At 39.4% G+C, this 20,155-nt stretch overlaps 1 protein-coding gene across 1 annotated transcript; it reads right to left on the reverse strand.

Moving 5' to 3' along the window:
* Positions 1-2,866: 2,866 nt before the first annotated feature.
* gpr180 (G protein-coupled receptor 180) lies at positions 2,867-19,688 on the reverse strand. The gene is made up of 10 exons (XM_073462765.1): positions 19,476-19,688; positions 17,040-17,183; positions 16,808-16,902; positions 16,293-16,398; positions 15,815-15,995; positions 15,124-15,173; positions 14,810-14,967; positions 14,076-14,273; positions 13,901-13,978; positions 2,867-5,125 (listed from the first exon to the last, which is right to left on the reverse strand). The coding sequence occupies exons 1-10, from the start codon at positions 19,627-19,629 to the stop codon at positions 4,970-4,972; spliced, it is 1,320 nt and encodes a 439-aa protein (XP_073318866.1). The 5' UTR covers positions 19,630-19,688; the 3' UTR covers positions 2,867-4,969.
* Between the last annotated feature and the right edge of the window lie 467 nt (positions 19,689-20,155).

The following is a 20,155-nucleotide window of genomic DNA, read 5'->3' on the forward strand; positions in this document are numbered from 1 at the left end:
AGTTAAATCACTTTTTCAGACTACTTCATTAATTTGGCCTTGTGCAGAACAAATGACAATTTTGAATTAATGTTTTTTAAATTGTACACAGGGTGGTAAATACAGCCTGTACAGCTGTGTGACACATTACTGTACAGCAGCATCTCAACTGTATAAAACAGTGGTAAACAAGAGTTGATTTTTTAACTCACATAAAATACTGCAGTTACTTCACACATTATTAGCTTTAATTGCAGTCATTGTGCAGGTCCTTGATCGATACATCACTTTTTTATCGAAAACTGGCAGAAAAAAAATCCCTCTAGAATTGTTTTGATATAATGAAACAGACCTTAATATATCAGATTCCACTTGCTTCATAACATATATCTAATATGTTCCAGCTGTTAGAGAAACATATAAACTGGGTTACTTAAGCAGGAAGTGTAAATGTAGGCCAAGGTTACAGTGACCTGCTTTGCATCAAATCTCAAATCTCCTCTGGAGGAGTAATTGTTCAGTCCACAATACAAACAGAGGTTTCATATTTTGTTGTTGTTGTTACATTGATGTAAGATTGTCATTGTGGGACCAAATAAAACATACAGAAGATTCCCTCATGGGAATGTGGGCCATACAGTGTACGTACGGCTCAGATAACACATGCACTGCTTTATCCAAATCAACAGCTGAAGTAACAGATCTGATTGCACAATTTTGTTGATCAAAACACCAGCAAAGGTTCAAATTCATGTACAATTTCACAACAGAGGTGGATTATATTCATATTTGCCATGCATTTGTTGGGGACATTAAGTCCAGCCCAGGGGCTCAGTATGTTGGATTATTTCAGAGGGTTGTGGCACAGATTTAAAAACATTACGGGTAAAAACAGCCTTCATAAGCTGTAATTATAATTGCCTTGTGTATTTTTGTGGTGTTCATTGACTGTGGTAAATTTGTCTTAAAAGGTTTAAAAAAACAAACAAAGGAAACTTTGATGTTATAAGTATGCTAGCTGTCAAAAACAAACCAAAAATATCTCAAAGGTGCCCTGTGGAGTTTTTGACCACTAGTAGTGGTATATATAAGAATGGGTCCATGCTTTGATGTCCATGAGCATATGGGCAACGAAATTCACAATCCTGCCTCTGGTTGCATGTTATTGCAGTGATTGTCAGTTGGCGAAGATGCAACACTAAGAAACATAGCAACACCCTCGAAAAAAGACTGCTAGCTAGTATGGATGTTAACAATGCACAATTGAAGATTGGTAGTTTTGCAAATGTTTTATGTAGGAAATACTTTCAACCTATTTGTAAGGCCTCTAGAATCCACAACATGTATCGCGGTGAGAAACCCTGAATGTAAACATAACCTTTGTTTGTTTACATTTGTTTGTTTTGTTGCACCTTTCAGTCAAGGTCCACTAACTGGCTTTTCACTCAGCTTTCAACCACATCTTCATCAGCAGATGGCGTTGTCAGTGGTTTTTAAAAAATGAAATAAAGTATATAAAAAGTAGTCAAGTCTGTGGGATTTTTTAACTGGAATTTGGATTATTTTCTACAAAACATGTAAGTATCATAAACTTATGATACTTACATGTTTTGTTCAGCAAGATAATCTTCACAGATGAACACCACTTTGTGATTTTTCAAGCATAAATGAAATCACCAGAAGTAAATAGCTAATGTTAGGCTATAAATTAATGAAAGACATTACTATACACTGATCAGTCTACAAGTTGTTAAGTTAGAGTTAGAATGGTTTCCAATGAATGTCCACCTGTTGAGGCAGACTAGTGCGTGAATGAGACTCCTTGTTTGGCTTGATGACATTTAACGTCTCATTAAGCCACTTGTTAGCAACTGCCTATATTACAGACATGTAAACACCATTGACTGCTAACTTAATTCCAGGTTTAAGCACTCATCCAGGCCGGTCACCTTGTTTTTTATGGGTCCAGCTCAGAGTAACTAAATGTACCTTCTATGTTGTTTTTTTAGGTTTTAGCCGACCATCAAGTTTGACTAATATAATAAAAGGTGGGGTGAGCCATCCTTTACGAAGACTGTTTGTATTGTATATGAACTCAACACCCAAATAAATACTCCCATCCTCCAGCGCTCCCTCAGAAATTACACCTCCCAAATTCATGGATGCGAAACTAAGATCCAGAGAGTCCGATGTGCTGTCCCAGAGCCAGCACACACCTATCAAGCAGAAACAGAGCAACCTCCACATATGTCATCATTACTTTGAACTTTGAGAAGTCAGTCGACCATCAGAAAGCCTCAATGAGTTTCACATGGTCTTCACCCTCACCTGATCATAACCCCTTTCTTTTCAGTTTTTGTTCCTCTGACTTCCTCTTTGGCTTTGAGTGCCAGCTCTGGAGGAATAAACACACACAGTTGAGGAGAGCCCACAGTTTGCTCTTGGAGCTAAAAAGTGGAATTATCTGTCTGTTTGGGGCGAATAGACCTACGATCAGACTCACTTGAAGAACATGAGGTGAAATTCACTTCTCTTTATGTGTGAACACTAATAGCTTGTTAGCCTTAGCTAGCTTGGTAGCTTCCAGACAGGTGGGCTTGTTTTAACTAACTAGGCTCGCTTCAGCTCCACCCACGCTCCACCTCTTTGGCCAGTTTTGATTAGCCAGGAACTCCTGGCTAATCAAAACTGGTGGAGTCAGGTATGGCTAAGGCGCTTCATTCTGGCTCTTCAGAGACCTGTGGGTGACGTCATTGTGGCTCTGTCCTCTATTATATGCAGTCAATGATTGGATTCGGTGGCTGACCCTACAGTTAAAACTTTGCTACTTAAAGGGATAGATGTAGTTCAATAAAACACTGAAATCAAACATGAAACTGTGCAGAAACTGATTTAGATTCTTTATAATATGCTGCTTTCCAAATAAATACACAATGAACAAATATGTTAATTCTCCATGTCAGCTGTCAGTTGAGTAGATTTTTATCTTCCACCATGTTAAATGTGTTAAAGTCCTAAATGAAACTGCAGGCCTGTTCCCACTGGGCTGTCACAGGATACTAATGAAGCGTGTGTTTTAATGAGCCGCACTCATAGGAAGTCACTGTAGTCTCAGACCAGTCCTGATTCACTGGAGAGTAAGTGTGGAATTTCATAATGTTGTATTTACACAGTGATGGTCATCTGAAGTGTCCGTGACTGTGGCCTGTTAGTAGACTTTGGTTTCTCCTGATCTGCTTTATAACACACTGTGACAATGGCGTCCATGTTTTACTCCCATTCACACAGGTGCTTCAGTTCATAGTGCAATGCATGGAAAATGAAGGTTGAAAAAAGAAAGGACGAGTCATGCAGTGTGTCTCCAGCTATGTACATACATGCTGTCAGCTCTTGGTTCATGGTGACAGGGAAGAATTAGGTATTTAAAAAAAAGCCTGATCTGTGATGTACAGGGAGCACACACCTTTGGCTCACCTTCATCATTTTGGATAAGCAAAGACAAAGTCCACCAGTCCTTTTTTAGCTGTCCACTGTGTTACCTGTCTGGCTGACCACATACTTTAACCATCTGTCCAGATTTTATCCATCCTTTCACATGTCCATTCTTCTGTATATCCATCTTCACATGTATTTGTCCATCAATCACTGAAATCCATCCAACTTCCTCTGCCCCTCCATCTGTTTATGCAGAGTAACATATCCATCTGACTACATACTGATCAATTGATATACCCATGTTTTATTCCATTTTCTTATTGAACATAATTCCCATGAACAGACTGAAACCTTCCTAAAATTGAGGGGGAGGAGGCTAAGTCAAGGTTATCCAGTGACCCATCTAAAGCAAAGTGCAAAGGGGGAGAGTTCCAGGCAAGGACATATATCAATATATATTGGTCTTTCCCTTTGGAGAACAGGGTTCACATTTCATTTATGACCAAAACTCAGGAGTGATTTTTTTATGTAACGTAAGTAAGTTAACCTATGTTATGTGACATGAGGTAGGTAGAGCATCATAGTGTGAATCTTAAGGCCGCTGAGCAAGCTGCTGTATTTGACGAGATGAGAGTAAGAACATGTTCACTGTTGCACTGGGTGACATGTTCCTTCATTCCTTCACTGATTGTTAAGTCTTTTCATGGGATTTCTTGAAAATAAGAAAATATTGAAAAACACCAGCCTTATCATTCTGACAGAAATAACTTTCTTCTTCTCTTTGGCAATTTGATCCAACTCTAGTTTAATGAGAGGGATACGATTCTTTCCATCCTGTACCTCACATTAACTCCCTGCATAAATCTAACACCATAACTGAGCAGTGGCATAACGCTTTCCGTGCTTTGTATTTTCCTTTGTAGTAAATCTATGATTCCATTGTGTGAGTGGTTATAAAAGCCAAGAGCACAAACACCACATTTATGTCCTTGCAGAGAAGTTTCTACGGACACCACAAACCTCTCAGGTATGCTGATCTTGGGTTGTGTCAAACAACCATGTGTACCTCTGGCCTGGTGCATGAGTCAATCCTTTCTTCATATTCATTCCTTACATGTAGCTCACCAGCAGATGCATCCTTAAATGTTGATGTTCTGTCTTCATCATGTTTGTGTTGGTCTGTTTTGGCTGTTAGTCCAGCATGTCATGAAGAAACTATGTGAATACCTTGTGTCCCTCCTCCCAGTTGTCCTGCATTTAATATCGCTCCTCCTGCTAAGTTATGTTGGTTCCGTCTGTAAGTAGAGGTAGGGTGTTGCTTTAAATATCTTCCTCTGGTCATTCTGTGACCCCTGCTATAGTTCCCTGCTTACTAGTGGCTATAACTATCCGCCCCGGACACAGTCCCAGCAGAGGAGAGCGGTCTCTGTAAAGTCACAGCACTTCTTAGCTTCTGTGCTTCTTCTTCATGCCCAGGAGGTCTCCCGCTGACTAAGTGGGAGGTGAAGGGAGGTTCTCCCTTAGTCATGCTGATAAGGCATGACAGTGGATGTGCTCAGTAGCGCCCCCTGTTGTTCGTCCTGGACATGGTGAGCGGTAGAGACACAGAGGAGAGAGAGGAGACTTCCCAGTACAGAGAGCGAGACAGGAAGAGTTGGTAGAGGATCACCATGGAGATGGACTGGCAGAGGATCACACCGATAGTCACCACCTACAGAGAAGGAACACAAAGGGGAAGGGTTAGAGACAGCATGTGGAATTTTTGGCGAGGGGGTGGGGGATGATTTTCATAGCCAGCAAGTACCAAGTTATAACTTTCCACAGTGTATCTCCAAATTACAGCATCTGTTCAGCAGTGATGATATAAATGAGTCAACGTATCCTATACATAAAAATAAGAAATTAAATACGTATGTACAGGGTCCAAGATCACACAACAAAGTTATTGTTAATTCCCTGCTGTATTAAAATATAGTAACCATTTCTTCCAATAATTGTAAAATTTATCTATACAAAGATTCAGGGAGAAGGTCAACCTTTCCATGACATGAATTTTCTATATTTCTGCATAAATATGACCTAAAATAACATCAGATTTTCACACAAGTCCTATAAAGAGATAAAGAGAATCCAATTAAACAAATGAGACAAAAATATTATACTTGGTCATTTATGTATTGAGGAAAATGATCCAATATTACATATCTGGGAAAAAGTAAAAGTATGTGAACCTTTGCTTTCAGTATCTGGTGTGCAGCAATAACTGCAACTAAACGTTTCCGGTAACTGTTGATTAGTCCTGCACATCGGCTTGGAGGAATTTTAGCCCATTCCTCCGTACAGAAAAGCTTCAACTCTGGGATGTTGGTGGGTTTCCTCACATGAACTGCCCGCTTCAGGTCCTTCCACAACATTTCGATTGGATTAAGGTCAGGACTTTGACTTGGCCATACCAAAACATTAACTTTGTTCTTTAACCATTGTTTGGTAGAACGACTTGTGTGCTTCGGCTCGTTGTCTTGCTGCATGACCCACATTCTCTTGAGATTCAGTGCACGGACAGATGTCCTGACATTTTCCTTCAGAATTTGCAGGTCTAATTCAGAATTCATTGTTCCATCAATGATGGCAAGCCGTCCTGGCCCAGATACAGCAAAACAGGCCCAAACTATGATACTACCACCACCATATTTCACAGATGGGATAAGGTTCTTATGCTGGAATGTAGGGCTGTGCAATTAATTGAATTTTGATCGTGATTTCGATTTTTGGGTCAAACGATCTCCAAACTAATATAATCGAGTTGAAACAATTTATTTGGCATTTTTCGTTGTAAAGTAGGCCTAGAGATTTTCTGAAAATCCCTCCCCCAAAGCATTCAATGCGGCCCTGCTGACTGGCACAGAGGCGCAGTATTGGCGAACCGAACCAGTGTGAACGGATAAGCCGGCGGTGCGGAGCGAGGGCGTGTCGATCTGATGGTGTTCACTGTCTGATAACTATACAGATCCTTCACTCAACAAAATATAGAGAAATGTCCCACAAAGCAACGTTACAGGACCAAACAACAGTAACATAGTAACTGGTCGTGTCTTTGGCAACGTTATGTTAGGAAAAAAATACCGCAGTAAACGTGGAGAGGTGTCTGTCCGACTGACTCTTCATCACATTTCTGCCCGAAAAACAGCGTCCGTCCCCGGCAAAAAACTTTTACTCACCAAGTGTTTGTCTTGGTGAAAAAAAATCACTGCGAAGGTCAGCCCCCCCAACCGAGACTTCAGTGAACTTTTCCCCATAAAACAGCATCCCTCCCCGCGAGTGACATTCAGATAGCGTCCTGTTGACAATGGCGATTATGTAATTATGTAATTCAGAGAATTATTAGAGAAAAACGTAACTTTGTCATTTTCCAGGATGTTTGGTGGGTCAGGATCCCAATCACAACACATTATAACAGCATCCATATGATTATAAACAGTCAGCAGGTACATGTTTAGATTAACAGGAGGACACCGGGGGAAACACGTTGAAAAAAAAACAGACGTCATCATGACATGTACCGTCACGCCTCTTTTGGAGCTGCGATGCCGGCTTTCTGTGTGAATTACACTCTGGTTCGTCTTTTATGCCGGAGCTGCTTGGCTATGTGTGAACAACCAACGGCGGAGAATTGGCAAACCGTCGCTGCGGCGATAATGTGGCGTCTCTGTGTGAAAAGGGCTAGTCTCAAGCAGCTGTAAAGTCACTGTAAAGTTGTGTGTGTGGTGACCAGCGGTATTCAAAAAACAGTGCGAGTGGAAAATGACAGAGGGAGGGCAGCCCCATTTGGTCGACAAAAAGGGTAGAAAAAGTTCTCTTGTATGGGAACACTTCAGATTCAAAGAATCCGACGAGGAGCAGCACCACACAGTGTGCAAGATTTGCTACAAGGTGATATCTGCACCACTTGGCAACACAACAAATCTATTCAACCATCTCAAACTAAAGCACAAAGTCACTCACGACGAATTAATAAAGAAACAAAAAGACAAGGCCACAACCCCCACGACATCAATGCAGAGTCAGACATCGATCTCAGACACACTGTATAATGCGACTCCTTATCCGTCAAATTCGGATAGGCACAAGAAAATAACAGCTGCCATTGGATACTTTTTAGCTAAATATATGCACCCTGTCGTTTGTCTTATTTGATTTAAGTATAAGTATATTTATTTTATTTATTAAATGTTTTATAGAAATTGCAGAACAGTTGGATACATATTTGTACATTATTTTCGATTTGAACATTTTGTGTATTTTTTTAAAGGGGAAATTTCAAAGTTGTCAGTTAAAGTGTTTTTTTTGGAGAGAAATGCTGAATAAATGCATCATGTTTCCAAACTCAAAAATAATCGTTTAAATAATCGTGATTTCAATATAGGCCGAAATTATCGTGATTATGATTTTTTCCATAATTGAGCAGCCCTACTGGAATGCAGTGTTTTCCTTCCTCCAAACATAATGCTTCTCATTAAACCAGAAAGTTCTATTTTGGTCTCATCCGTCCACAAAACATTTTTCCAGTAGTCTTCTGGCTTGTCCATGTGATCTTTAGCAAACTGCAGACAGGCAGCAATGTTCTTTTTGGATGGCAGTGGCTTTCTCCTTGCAACCCTGCCATGCACACCATTGTTGTTCAGTGTTCTCCTGACAGTGGACTCATGAACATTAATATTAGCCAATGTGAGAGACCTTTAGTTGCTAAGAAGTTACCCTAGGGTCCTTTGTGACCTCGCTGACGATTATACGTCTTGCTCCTGGAGTGATCTTTGTTGGTCGACCACTCCTGGGGAGGGTAACAATGGTCTTGAATTTCCTCCATTTGTACACAATCTGTCTGACTGTGGATTGGTGGAGTCCAAACTCTTTAGAGATGGTTTTGTAACCTTTTCCAGCCTGATGAGCATCAACAACTCTTTTTCTGAGGTCCTCAGAAATCTCCTTTGTTCGTGCCATGATACACTTTCACAAACATGTGTTGTGAAGATCAGACTTTGATAGATCCCTGTTCTTTAAATAGAACAGGGCGCCCACTGATTGTCTGATTGTTATCCCCTTGATTGAAAACACCTGACTCTAATTTCACCTTCAAATTAACTGCCAATCCTAGAGGTTCACATACTTCTCACAGATATGTAATATTGGATCATTTTCCTCAATACATAAATGGCCAAGTATTATATTTTTGTCTCATATGTTTAATTGGGTTCTCTTTATCTACTTTTAGGACTTAGAAATCTGATGATGTTTTAGGTCATATTTATGCAGAAATATAGAAAATTCTCAAGGGTTCACAAACTTTCAAGCACCACTGTATATTTCATTTACTATCCTGATCCACTCTGATTTTGTTGAGGGTTCTTTAATCATCCATGTTCTGGTAATGGCTTTTTTACTGGCTGCTAGCAGTATTTGAAGAAGGTATTTGTCACGTCGGTTAAGTTCACATGGCCTCTTACCTAAATATATTGTACTGAAGTCATGATTGATCTCTGAGCCAAATATTGATTTTATCACTGCTACTACTGTAGCAGTAATTCAGTAAGGCTGAATTACAGCACAGTCCCAAAATATGTGATCAGCCAAGCTGTTCCTGCACCTCCTCCAGCAGTGACCATGTTCTGGTTTGGAGTGATGAAAAACCTAATAATGTTCTTCCACACAAATTCTCTCCATTGACCTGAACTTGAAGTAGTTACATGTGTATTACAAGTGTTAAGCCAGTCCTCCTTTGTGAGAGTTATATTGGCTTCCTTTTCCCATTTAGATTTAACATATGTTGTGGAGTGACTCTTAGCTGATTGCAGACATGAATAAATTCTAGAAACCAATTTTCTGTGCAGATTGGATTTGTATCCATCAATAAATACATTAATCAGATTTGTTTCGCTTTCCTGAGAGATTCTGATATTTTTGTTGAAATAGTGCCTAACCTGAAGAAGTCCTGTCTTTCTAGATAGTAGGAGTCTGTAAGCTCTTTCAGCTCTTTCAGCCCCCTTGTGGCAGAACGTGAACACAGGAATCTAAGTGAACACAACATCCCCTCTTTACTTAAGAACAGTTCTTCCTTCAGCGGTAATGTATTATATAACCTAAATCCTTTACTTGTCAGTTCTCTCTTCAAGGTCTTTACACCTGAGGCCACATAATGTAAATAAGGTTTAACACACAACTTATACTTCAACATAGACTGCTTATTTGTGTTCAACAGAAATCAATAACATTGAGACAAGGATGTCTGCTAACATTCAACTCAATCACTGGACATTCCAGTCCCTGCCACAAATCAGGACACCGGAGGATTCTGCAGCTATTATGTTGAATATTTTTTTAATAAACCTTTTATCATTACCTGGTGGTCTGTAAACATTAATCAATGTTACTTGTTTATGATCAAGGAATCCTTTAACCAGGATGTAACGCCCCTCCGTATCAACGATCTGCGCAGAGAGCTGGAAAGTCACTTTATTTAAAATCAATATTGCGTCCCCTCCTGCATGCCCATTTCTATAAGATAATAAAATGTTTTTAAATCCTAATTCTATTTATTTCTTGTGCTGAGAGAGATGGGTCTCCTGCCAGAAAATCACATGTTGTTTTTCCCTCTTCATTTTAGCTATTTATTTATTTCTCTTAATTGGATTATGCAACCCATTAATGTTTAGAGTGACTACTCTATATTACTGATGTGAAATTTGTTTTTGGTGACCTTTTGTGTGTCCACTTTATGCTCCCTTATCGTCCTTAACCTATGAATTTCTGTCTGTGCAACAGACACAACCTTAGAACTCTGAACATACAGTATATAAAAAGACTTCCATTTTTGAAATTTCGAAAATAATTTCTAAACAGGGAGGGGGAACCTGCACTTACTGGAGGGCCCCTCCATGTGTGAACAGTGTAGGGACACATGCCTCTCGTCTGAACTATTAATTGAGGCCTTTTTTCTCTGGGAGGTAAACATCTTTTATAGCTTAACTGACCCTATAACCACTTGCACCATGAGGCTCCGTCCCTCCATCCTCCATTGAATCCACATTTGCCAAACATCAGAGGACTGGAGGACATCCTTGTGACAATTATATGTTATAATTGAATGTCTTTGTATTTGTAAATGAGACTGAAAACTGCTAACATTTTGTTCTCTCCTATCTAATTAACACACACACACACACACACACACACACACACACACACACACACACACACACACTTAAGAGTGAATTCACTCCCCTTCTTTTTACCTAATCCTTGGCTGACAGCTCAGAAATTTACGACGTTGACTCCCTTATCTTTAAAGTCCTATGTTGTAAAGGCTTCTACACTCTTCCAGATTTAAAAAAAGTTAAAATAAGTACAAAGCCAGAACCTAATCTTCTTGATTTTAACATATTATTAAACAGGAAGAAAAGTTCATAAAACTGACTCTACCTGCATTGCTCTGCGATGAAAATTGACTGAGATAAATTTAATGTGTGAAAATGTCCTGTGTTCGGTGGAGCCACAGTGCCATCTAAAGGTGAGTCCTTGTATGATTTGGACAAAGTTTCAAAGGACTTCGTCTAACACATTTTGGTGTGTTACCAGTCAATGTTTAAAATATTCACTGTCATAATAAGTATAAGGCTAGAACTAAAAGAAATGTGTAGTTAGTTCTACGATATAATCAAGTGTGTTTAGATGTTTTGACCAAGTTTTAATTTTCTTTTGAATGTTAATGATTTAGTGATGCCATGTGATTTGTGTTAATAAGAAGTCCACATATTAAGCCATGGTGACATTCTGGGAAAGGTGAAACACAATCTTGAAACATTAAAAATGTTAGTTTAGTTTTCACACTTGTCATCTACTCTGAGACAAAGCTGGCAGCCCTGCCCCCAGGCACGCCTGTTATCAGAATGGATAAAACAGAGAGGCATTCCCCTCTCTTACTCTCTTCTTGCAACTCCACTCTCTTACTCTTATTTACGGAGCCCTAGAGGTGACATGGATGTGGTTTTTTTTAACTCGCACGCCTGAGATACATATAGATGAACGCATCTATATGAAATGGACTAAAAGAGCGGTCATGAGTCGTGTTGTAGCCAATGATTTATGTATTACATAAAGAGACTTGCTCCTTTTGTGATGAGATGAGAGACTTGATGTTTTATGATGAGATTTAAATATAAATGTATTCATATTCTGGTAATGGCTTATAATAGCAGCCAGTATGAATCAAGTCTGTTACAATACTCTCACACCTTGGAAGAATTGTCAATAAAATCAGGCAAATGTTTATCTGTTTCTGTGTGGGTTAATAACACTGTGTACATATAAGATCAGTTTCAGTTCCACTTGTGTACTATTTACTCTCAACTATTCCACCCCAAAGCTGATGTGTTATTATAAACTTTAACATGTAAGTTATAAGATAGTATGTAAAACATGCTGGAGCACTACCTCAAAGAAGCCAATATGCGTGCAAAAGTATTAAATAGGCTACTTTATCATAAGAGTAAGCACAACTACAAGCCAAGTATACTTAAACTTTCTATATAAGGCAAGAATACTTCATTATACTTTTCTTAAGTATATCTCGATCAAAAGATTAAGTACAAGTATGGGCCAAATATACTTAGACTTCTTTTAAACTAAAAATAAGAAAGTATGCTTTCAGTATACTTTTTATGTACTAATCAGAGATATACTTAACAAAATTATACTTAAGTATACTGGGCTTATCTTATATAAGTATACAGAAAAGTCTAAGTACATTTGGCCGGACGAGCTGTGTCTCCCGCTGGGTACCGGACGAGCTGTGCGATCCCGCCGGCTATTGGACCGAGACTGGACTGTCAGCCTGCAGTTGAGCGACAGTAAGGCCGCTGGAGACAAAGCTGCAGCCTGCTGACTCCACAAGACAACTCTTCAAATAAAGTAGGCTAACCATCACTCATCCTGCTGGATTCACACGTATGAAATATGAGTTGGTTTCTTTGGCTTTGATTCAGATCTTTTGAGCTTAAGAGAAATTTGGTCAGGGCTCCGTTAGCGTAAAATTTTTCTCGTAATATTTAAATGCTTTCACCCAACCTGTAATTTCACCATCTGCACATATTTAACTCATAAACTCATTACTTTACTCATTACAGACCCAGCATCTTTCTGTTACCTGTTAATCTTATCATTTGTTTAAATTGCCAATTCATTTATTTACTCTGAAGTATTTAGTCCAAACCTGCATGTTCGCCATTATCATCCATGTCGGTATCTTCAGTTTCGGTCTTTAGTCTCTTGTCTTTGTCTTGTTTTTGAATTGCTTTAGCCATAGTCCTCCTTTGTTTATCCCCCTCTATATTATTTTTTGGTTAATTGAGCAAACAACTGGTTATAGCTGGGGGGAAGGCCTGACCATCTGAGAGCACTCTGATTATGCTGCCGTTTGTCTCTACGCCATACCTGAAAGTCAAGTAATATCACCAACGTACTACAAGTAACTTTTAACTGGTTATTAAACAGTCTCATTTTAATACTGATGCCTCTCCATGACAAGCAAACAAGAATGCCTACCATCTGTGTTTTTTAAAAATTTAAAATTCTTAAAACAATCTTTTATGATGGAGTGTTGAGGATGAGTTCAGGAGTACCACAGCCTGAGAAAAGAAGCTGCTCTGTAGTCTGGTGGTATGGCAGCGAAGACTTCTGTATCTCTTGTCGGGCGACAGCAGAACAACTGGCTTTTGGGGTAACATTTTGCTTGCGTTGTTACCAAACTATTGCATGCTGTTGGCTTATTATTATTAAACATTACTTTACTGGCCATAGGGGTGTCATGATATTCCAAATCCATGATTTGATTTAATTTCTCAGTTTTAAAAAGGCCACAGTTTTCATTTTCCATGTAAACCTTTTTTCAGCAATGACAGCTATGCTATTGTTAGACTCACGTTTGGATTTACAAAGATTAACAGATGATTGTTTATTTGCCCTGACACCTGTTTACATTTGGAAAAGTCCTTCTTTAACAGCTTCTTTCCTCAGGCTGTGAGACTCCTTAATTCAGCCTCAGCACACGCCATAAAAAATTGTTTTACTTTTATGACTTACTCAACCCAAAAATTACAAATAACTACATAGAAGTAGCCAATCTTCTTGCTGATGGTCTCATTTGCGTATGTAAGAGGCATCAGTATTAAAATGGGTCTAGTTCACAACCTGTTTAAAACTCATTACAAACTTCAATAGAAACTGAAACAAATCAGTTGCCTACGTTACAGCAACTAGATTTACCATGACATGGATGACTGAGAACCTTCATCAACAAACTTCACTGACCTTCAAGTTGAAAATCTGAACTTGTGTAAAATGTAAAACATCTTTTGTTATCAAACCTCAATCAAAGGTCACATCTCCCGACCTAAAAACTCCAGCTTTGCTTAAGTATTTGTTTGTGTGCTCAAACCTTCTCCCTCTGGTGCTCGTTGAAGATAACAGACATGAGAAAGAGGACCGGGTGGCAGAGGAACCACAGGAAGCATCCCTGTAGAATACACAAGGAAGACCACATGACCACCTGACGAACTGCAGGTAAGTGTTTGTTTGTCTGGAGGGTACAGTCAGTGCACTGTGTCGTTTACCTTGGCAAAGCACAGGTAGAAGTCTCTCTTCAGGGTGCTCCTCTCGGTGGAGATGATCTGGTAGAGGATAGAGGCCAGCAGGAGGGCCAGGACCACCCTCAGAGCCATGAGGAGGAGCCCTGCCAGACTCTGCTGGGCGTGGTAGCTGTGATGCTCACTCTCTGATTCTGAATACTGCTCCCACAGCAGCAACACTCCCTGAAAATGACACTGTTTCACTCTACACAGCTCTAGTATGACTCTCAGTGTAATTCTATCAAAATGGCAGGTCGGTTTGACCATATTTATAACAAATGTACTTTCTTTTCTCTTAATTCTTAAAGTCTTTTGTCTTTATCTTCAACATGAACAACCTGAACCATATCATCCAAATCAGAAGAGGACTGTCCGGTGGCCCTGAGGGTCAAACACAACATGTCGGATAACACAACAACAATTCACAAAACATTTCACAAAACACAACAATTTGTTGGGTTTTGTGAAATGTTGTTTTGTTGGGTGAAATGTCTTTCTGTATTTTCTGAAGTGTGTGTCCAGAATGTTTGGTGAAATGTGTTTTGTAAAATGTTGTCGTGTTTTACTGTAAAGTTGTTTTATCTGAAATGTCTTGTTTTTTTGAAATGTGTTTTTGCATTTTGGCCACCGAAATATTGCATTCCCTGGACAACATTTAGTTTACGCTAAATGACATAATGAGCTGTTGTGTAATAACATGTCAGAGAAATCCTGCGTACCTGTGTAACGACTCCACCAACAGCGACAGCCGTGGAGGCCGGAGACTGCTCCCACTGCAGAGGTCTGGACTGAGGCTTCCTGCCTCGGCTCAGAGTCCAGCCCATACACAGACTCAGTAACATGTACAGCATGGACACCTGGGACACCATATCCCAGACTGCACAGGGAACAGGAATTGGAAAAGAAGAGGCTTTTGTGACTATTATTGTCTGTTTATAAATTAATCTGAAATGAGCAGACAGTTAAGTTCCTCTCATAACTAAATCCAGCCCACAACAGAGCTAAATACAGATGGAAAGAAAGAGGAACATACACTCTGCCAGGCTGCCCATCAGTGGAATACCAACACCATCTCTGGAATACCTGCAGAACACAAGGGGACACACACGAGCACATTACTTCATATTCTCCTCACTATCACATATTTATCCATATGCTGCCAACTGTATGCAGTCGGTCACCACCCAGGTAGACAAATACACACACAATAAGTAGAGATAAAGAAATTAAACAGAAAGAAAAAACACTGTGAATAACAAACCTACGTACAATCAAAGGCCAAATACATAAGAACTATATGTGGAACTGGTAATAAATAGGTTAAAAAGGCCATAATTAAAGTAAATCTCATCCTATATTATATCATCCAGTCATGTTCATCGTTTGTTTACTCTTTGAGTGGTGTGACTGCTCAGATCATCTGCAAGATGATTAACAAGAAAGAAAAAACATAGTACTTTTTAGAACAACTTTAAACTTTTGCTACATAAAGCTATGTTCACTTTCTCTGAATTTCTCGAATCATTGCTTTTTCTTGTGAAATACTGTGATATTTCCGCTTTGGGGCTCTTAATTAAACTGAGATAAATCTGAGGAGGAAACGCTACTCTTTGTACTGCTCTCAGCTCACAGTCACAAACTAAAACAATTGGAAACCGGTGTGCTAATATTTAAATTGATGATCCCACTTCCCAGCAGCTTCAACCAGATTCTACTGGATCTACCTGGCCAAGTGGATGTAGTTGCAGAGAGCTGAGCAGCCCTGTAATGCCAGTGCTGTGGTCAGCACTTTGAGGACTGTGTGCATGGGTCCTCCTTTCCTCAGAGCCTGGTACAGAGGCTGGATGTAGATGCAGCAGGCTATGAAGTACGCCAGCAGCAGGAGGAAGTAAAAACTTTGGAGACCTGGGTGGAAGAGGGAATAACGGCAGGAAACATTTTGTCCCACATGAATGATTCAGAACTCTCAGGACCAACCCTAACCCATGTACTTTATACCTTTATATATTTAACACAAACCTCTTTTAAAGAGCTCCACACGAGCATAAAGCAGAGGATGTATCATCTATTAATAACTGAATACAACAGACGGGAAAATCACTGATCTCATTAAGAAGCTGTGTACATTTTCTTCATGTTTTCACAACAGACATAGCCAATGCCCTGATACCTGTGCTGATGGGAGTATTGAGGATGTCTTACCTGCCTCCTCTGCACTGAAGTGTTCCAGAGGATTCCCAGCTGAGTCAGCGTTCAACAGCAGGACAGTAAAACTCAGATCAGCATGAGAAGGAATCACTGCACCTTCCTGGAGAGACGGACAGGAAACAGACAGAGAAGAGGAATAAAAGGGGGAAACTTAATGTGATAAATTACTAGAACCCATGGGATTCAAAAAAGCCTTTGCTGTTTGCAGCTACAGTGAAGATTTCATCTTGTGTAAATAACATCTTTTCAGACCAGTTTGGGATCTTTTTTTGGTTTGTTTTTTGTTCTAGTCTCCAGCTACTTCAGTTGTTTAGGAGAATGCTGCAATCTGTTTTACTGTGAAGCTCCAGAAATGTTTTGTGGACCAGGGGGTGGGGGTGAGTAGTTATTTTTAGGGCAACTTTTCCTTTAAATGGCTCCCTCCACCAGCGTCCTTCCTGTCTACTAAGCTAAACACAGCTTGAATTTCCATGTGTGTGTTTCCTATCAGTCCATGATGTTGCTGTTACCTGACATGTGTATCTGTCAGCATACAGGGCCTGCCAGGCTGTAGGTGAGGACTGGCGAGGGATTGTCTGGTTGTGTTCTTCTTGACTGAGAGAAACTGAAGCAGAAGGAAAATTGGCGTCCGCAGTGAGAGGAGTGACAGCAATGAGGAAAGAGAGCAGAGACATAAGAAGAGTAATCAATACAGATGCATCACATCCATCACATTAGACATCAGCACTCGCTGGTTCTTACTGGTGAACTGAGCTCTACCGAGCCTCTCAGAGCAGCTGAGGTTGTCCAGGTCTGAGTCCATGTCCTGATACAGCAGCAACCTGGACTCCTTCTCTGTAGCCAGAGCAGAGTTGTCCAGCCTGCACACCAACAGACCACTGTCACCTGCAGACAGACAGATAGATGGGTGATTGTTAATAAGACAGGTTTCCTTCTGCTTGAGAGAGAGTGTGTGTTTCTTCTCTGCCACATCACATGCGTTTATAGTGCCAGCATCAGCTATTTACTACATGTGACATAATACAGCACTTAATGACTCTATTCCAAACTGATGAGTGGGTGTTATATACTATAAATAATATCCTGATATTTTCAGGCTTGATACGTGATCTGTATCTCCCAATTAGCCCCAGGTTCCTCCATCTTGTGTGTTGCAGATTACTTAATTAGACACCAGGGCTGCAAAATATTGGAAAAACTGATGCTATATTTTGGTTTTTCTGTGATATATACTGCAAATTTTCACCAGGAAACTTGAATAGCTTTACTTGGAAGTAATTAATCATCCCAATGATCAGGTTGATTTTGTAGTGAAGTATGTTTTATCAAGAAAAAGAAAGAAAAACAGTAGTTGGCCCTGCATTGTTTGATAAATTGATCATGAATGTGACTTGTAGTTCAATGTGCATGCATAGCACTCCCATGTATCCCAGAACCTTTAAATCAAACTACATTTTGTGATATCAGACACACTTCTGTGGAAGAAAATGACACCTGTGTGAGTTTTCCATTTGTATCAAGCAGCATAGCGTGTTTGGGTCAATTTGCCTTACTTGACTTTGCATATCCTGTGATTATTGCACATGCCACCTTAAGGTCTCTATCATTTAATGCTGCAAATCATGATAGGCTAATCAATTAATTGTTTACATTATTTCTAAGGCACAAGTGGCTACATTAACTGGTTCCAGCTTCTCAAATGAGACGACTAAGGTACTGCAGTATATTCAATGTATACCGCAGTATGAAAATTGGTGGTAGTCATAAGTTTAAGCGTTAAGGTGCAATATGTAAGAATTGGCCACCTGTTGAATAAAAAGGGGCAGCAAATCAACAGATTAGCTAACTGCATTCTGTATGTAACTGTTTCTGACTGTAGCTACTGTTAGTTTGTTAGCTCAGTTACCTGTACAGTTAGCCAGGGAGTTAGTGTTTGCACCGCTAGCACAGGACCTTTGGACAGCTGGGAGAAAGGTATTCAGGCCCCGGGTTAGCTGGTTAGCATGCTAACTTCAGATATACTACTAGATATCGCTACAAAACAATACATAGACATCAAACTGTCAACACTGTTATTTCTTCACATTCTGCTGATAATTGTAGTTACATTTTGAAAGCTTAAAGCTAAAATTCTTACATATTTAGGCATAAGCATTAAGTCTAGCTGTTCTATTTATATACTTTGTAACAGTAACGGTTACAGACGCTCTTCACTTCCTGAGACTCGTATTTTCAGTGTAATTTATTTGACAAAAAAGGGACAAAACGCACAATAAACAAAATTAAAGACGAATTTGACTTTTTTTTTCAAATTATCTATACATATCGTGACCATATTTTTATCATGAATACTTTTCATTAACACTCGTGACAACTGGTTGTAATTGTTAAGTTCAATATTTATGCAGGGCTCAGATATTGCACCGGAGATTTTTCAACATTTTGTGACAATTTATAGAACAATTAATAGATTCATTCAAAGTATACTCTACACATGAATCATTAATGTAAAAATCGTTAGCTGTAGTCCTAGCACATAAATAGGACTTAAACCCAATTTGGTTCTACAAACCTGGTGTTGTAATATGACTAATACATGAACAGTTAACCTTTCACCCTTATTCCCAAACATGTTTTTTAATGAAAAACACTAGGTGAGAAGTAGAGGGCCTGGAGCTTTCTGGGGCCCCTGGAGGGCTGGGGCCCCATGGTAGTTGTCTGCTTTACCTAATTGGTAATCCAAACCTGCTTTTACCCATAATCCTTTGTGTTTCAGGATCATCTCCTGAAGTTATGTAACAAATCTCGTTACAATACTGACATTAGTGCAGTTAACTGGTTCAGGACCAACTGAAACTAAACAACAACAACAAAAAAGGAAAATAACAGTAATAATAATTATAAATGATTTAAAATAAAAGAGAAACTCTGATAATGATGAATATAGCCTTTTGATATGAAGTGGCAAAGAGAAAAGTGGTGTTAATCAGTGCAGACATGATCAGATTAAGTGATGATGACATGTACTTACACCCAACGGATGAGTCAATGTAAAAATAATGAGATACATACAGTGAACTGAACCAACACACCGTCATCACGCCATGCTAATATTGAGCCTGAACATAAGCTAACCCTGTCAGTGCTAAGATGACACATCAGCACCGTCAACATTACCTTGGTACATGAATTTAGTGATGAACTGGCCATTCTGCTGTCTCGCGACTTCGCTCTTAAACATTCCCGTCACAGTTTTTCCAAAAGCCCCCGAACTGAGCAGCACTGCAGCTATAAACGTGGCTAATAAATACGACATCTTGCCCTGGTGCATTTTACCGTTATCGACAAATAAACGTTAGCAAACCAATTCAATGAGCCACGAAGCCAGAAGTGAACCAGCTGCGTCAAGTCATCCACAGTGACCAGGGATGAGACCGGAAGTTAAATGTTTCTAGCCTCAAATGAAAGCTCTATCTGTCTGATTTTGAGGAAAACTAGAAGAACAACTGACATTTCTGATGAACAGAGTCATCGCAAAAACACCTAGTTTCAATCACTGCAATTTTTTGTGTTAAGTTAAGCTAAAGATAAAGTTCAGTGTATAGCCTGCAACATTGAACTGCGTAAAAGCAGTATATTATCTTAAAATACGCTTTATTTTCCATGTATATTAAGATTTAAACAGTAATTCGACACTTGACCAAATAAACTACTCGAACCTCCGAAAAACACAGTTTAAGATAGTAAGAACATTCCAACAAAAACAAAACATTTTTTAAAAAGGAATTATTTCTATTTTATTTTTGAATTATTTTGAAAATGACTTCCGGACGTTACAAATCTATTGTAGCTCCCTT

The sequence above is a fragment of the Pagrus major genome, chromosome 24 (genome assembly GCF_040436345.1).
Source record: "Pagrus major chromosome 24, Pma_NU_1.0".
Classification (NCBI taxonomy): domain Eukaryota; kingdom Metazoa; phylum Chordata; class Actinopteri; order Spariformes; family Sparidae; genus Pagrus; species Pagrus major.

Bases quoted from the DNA above. Each gene is read 5' to 3' on its own strand.
- gpr180 (XM_073462765.1), bottom strand. From the start codon at position 19,629: ATGCACCAGGGCAAGATGTCGTATTTATTAGCCACGTTTATAGCTGCA. The intron at 15,996-16,292 runs GTAAGACATCCT...TCTTCCACCCAG, and splicing joins CTTCAGTGCAGAGGAGGCAG to GTCTCCAAAGTTTTTACTTC. The intron at 14,274-14,809 runs GTACGCAGGATT...TGTCATTTTCAG, and splicing joins TTGGTGGAGTCGTTACACAG to GGAGTGTTGCTGCTGTGGGA.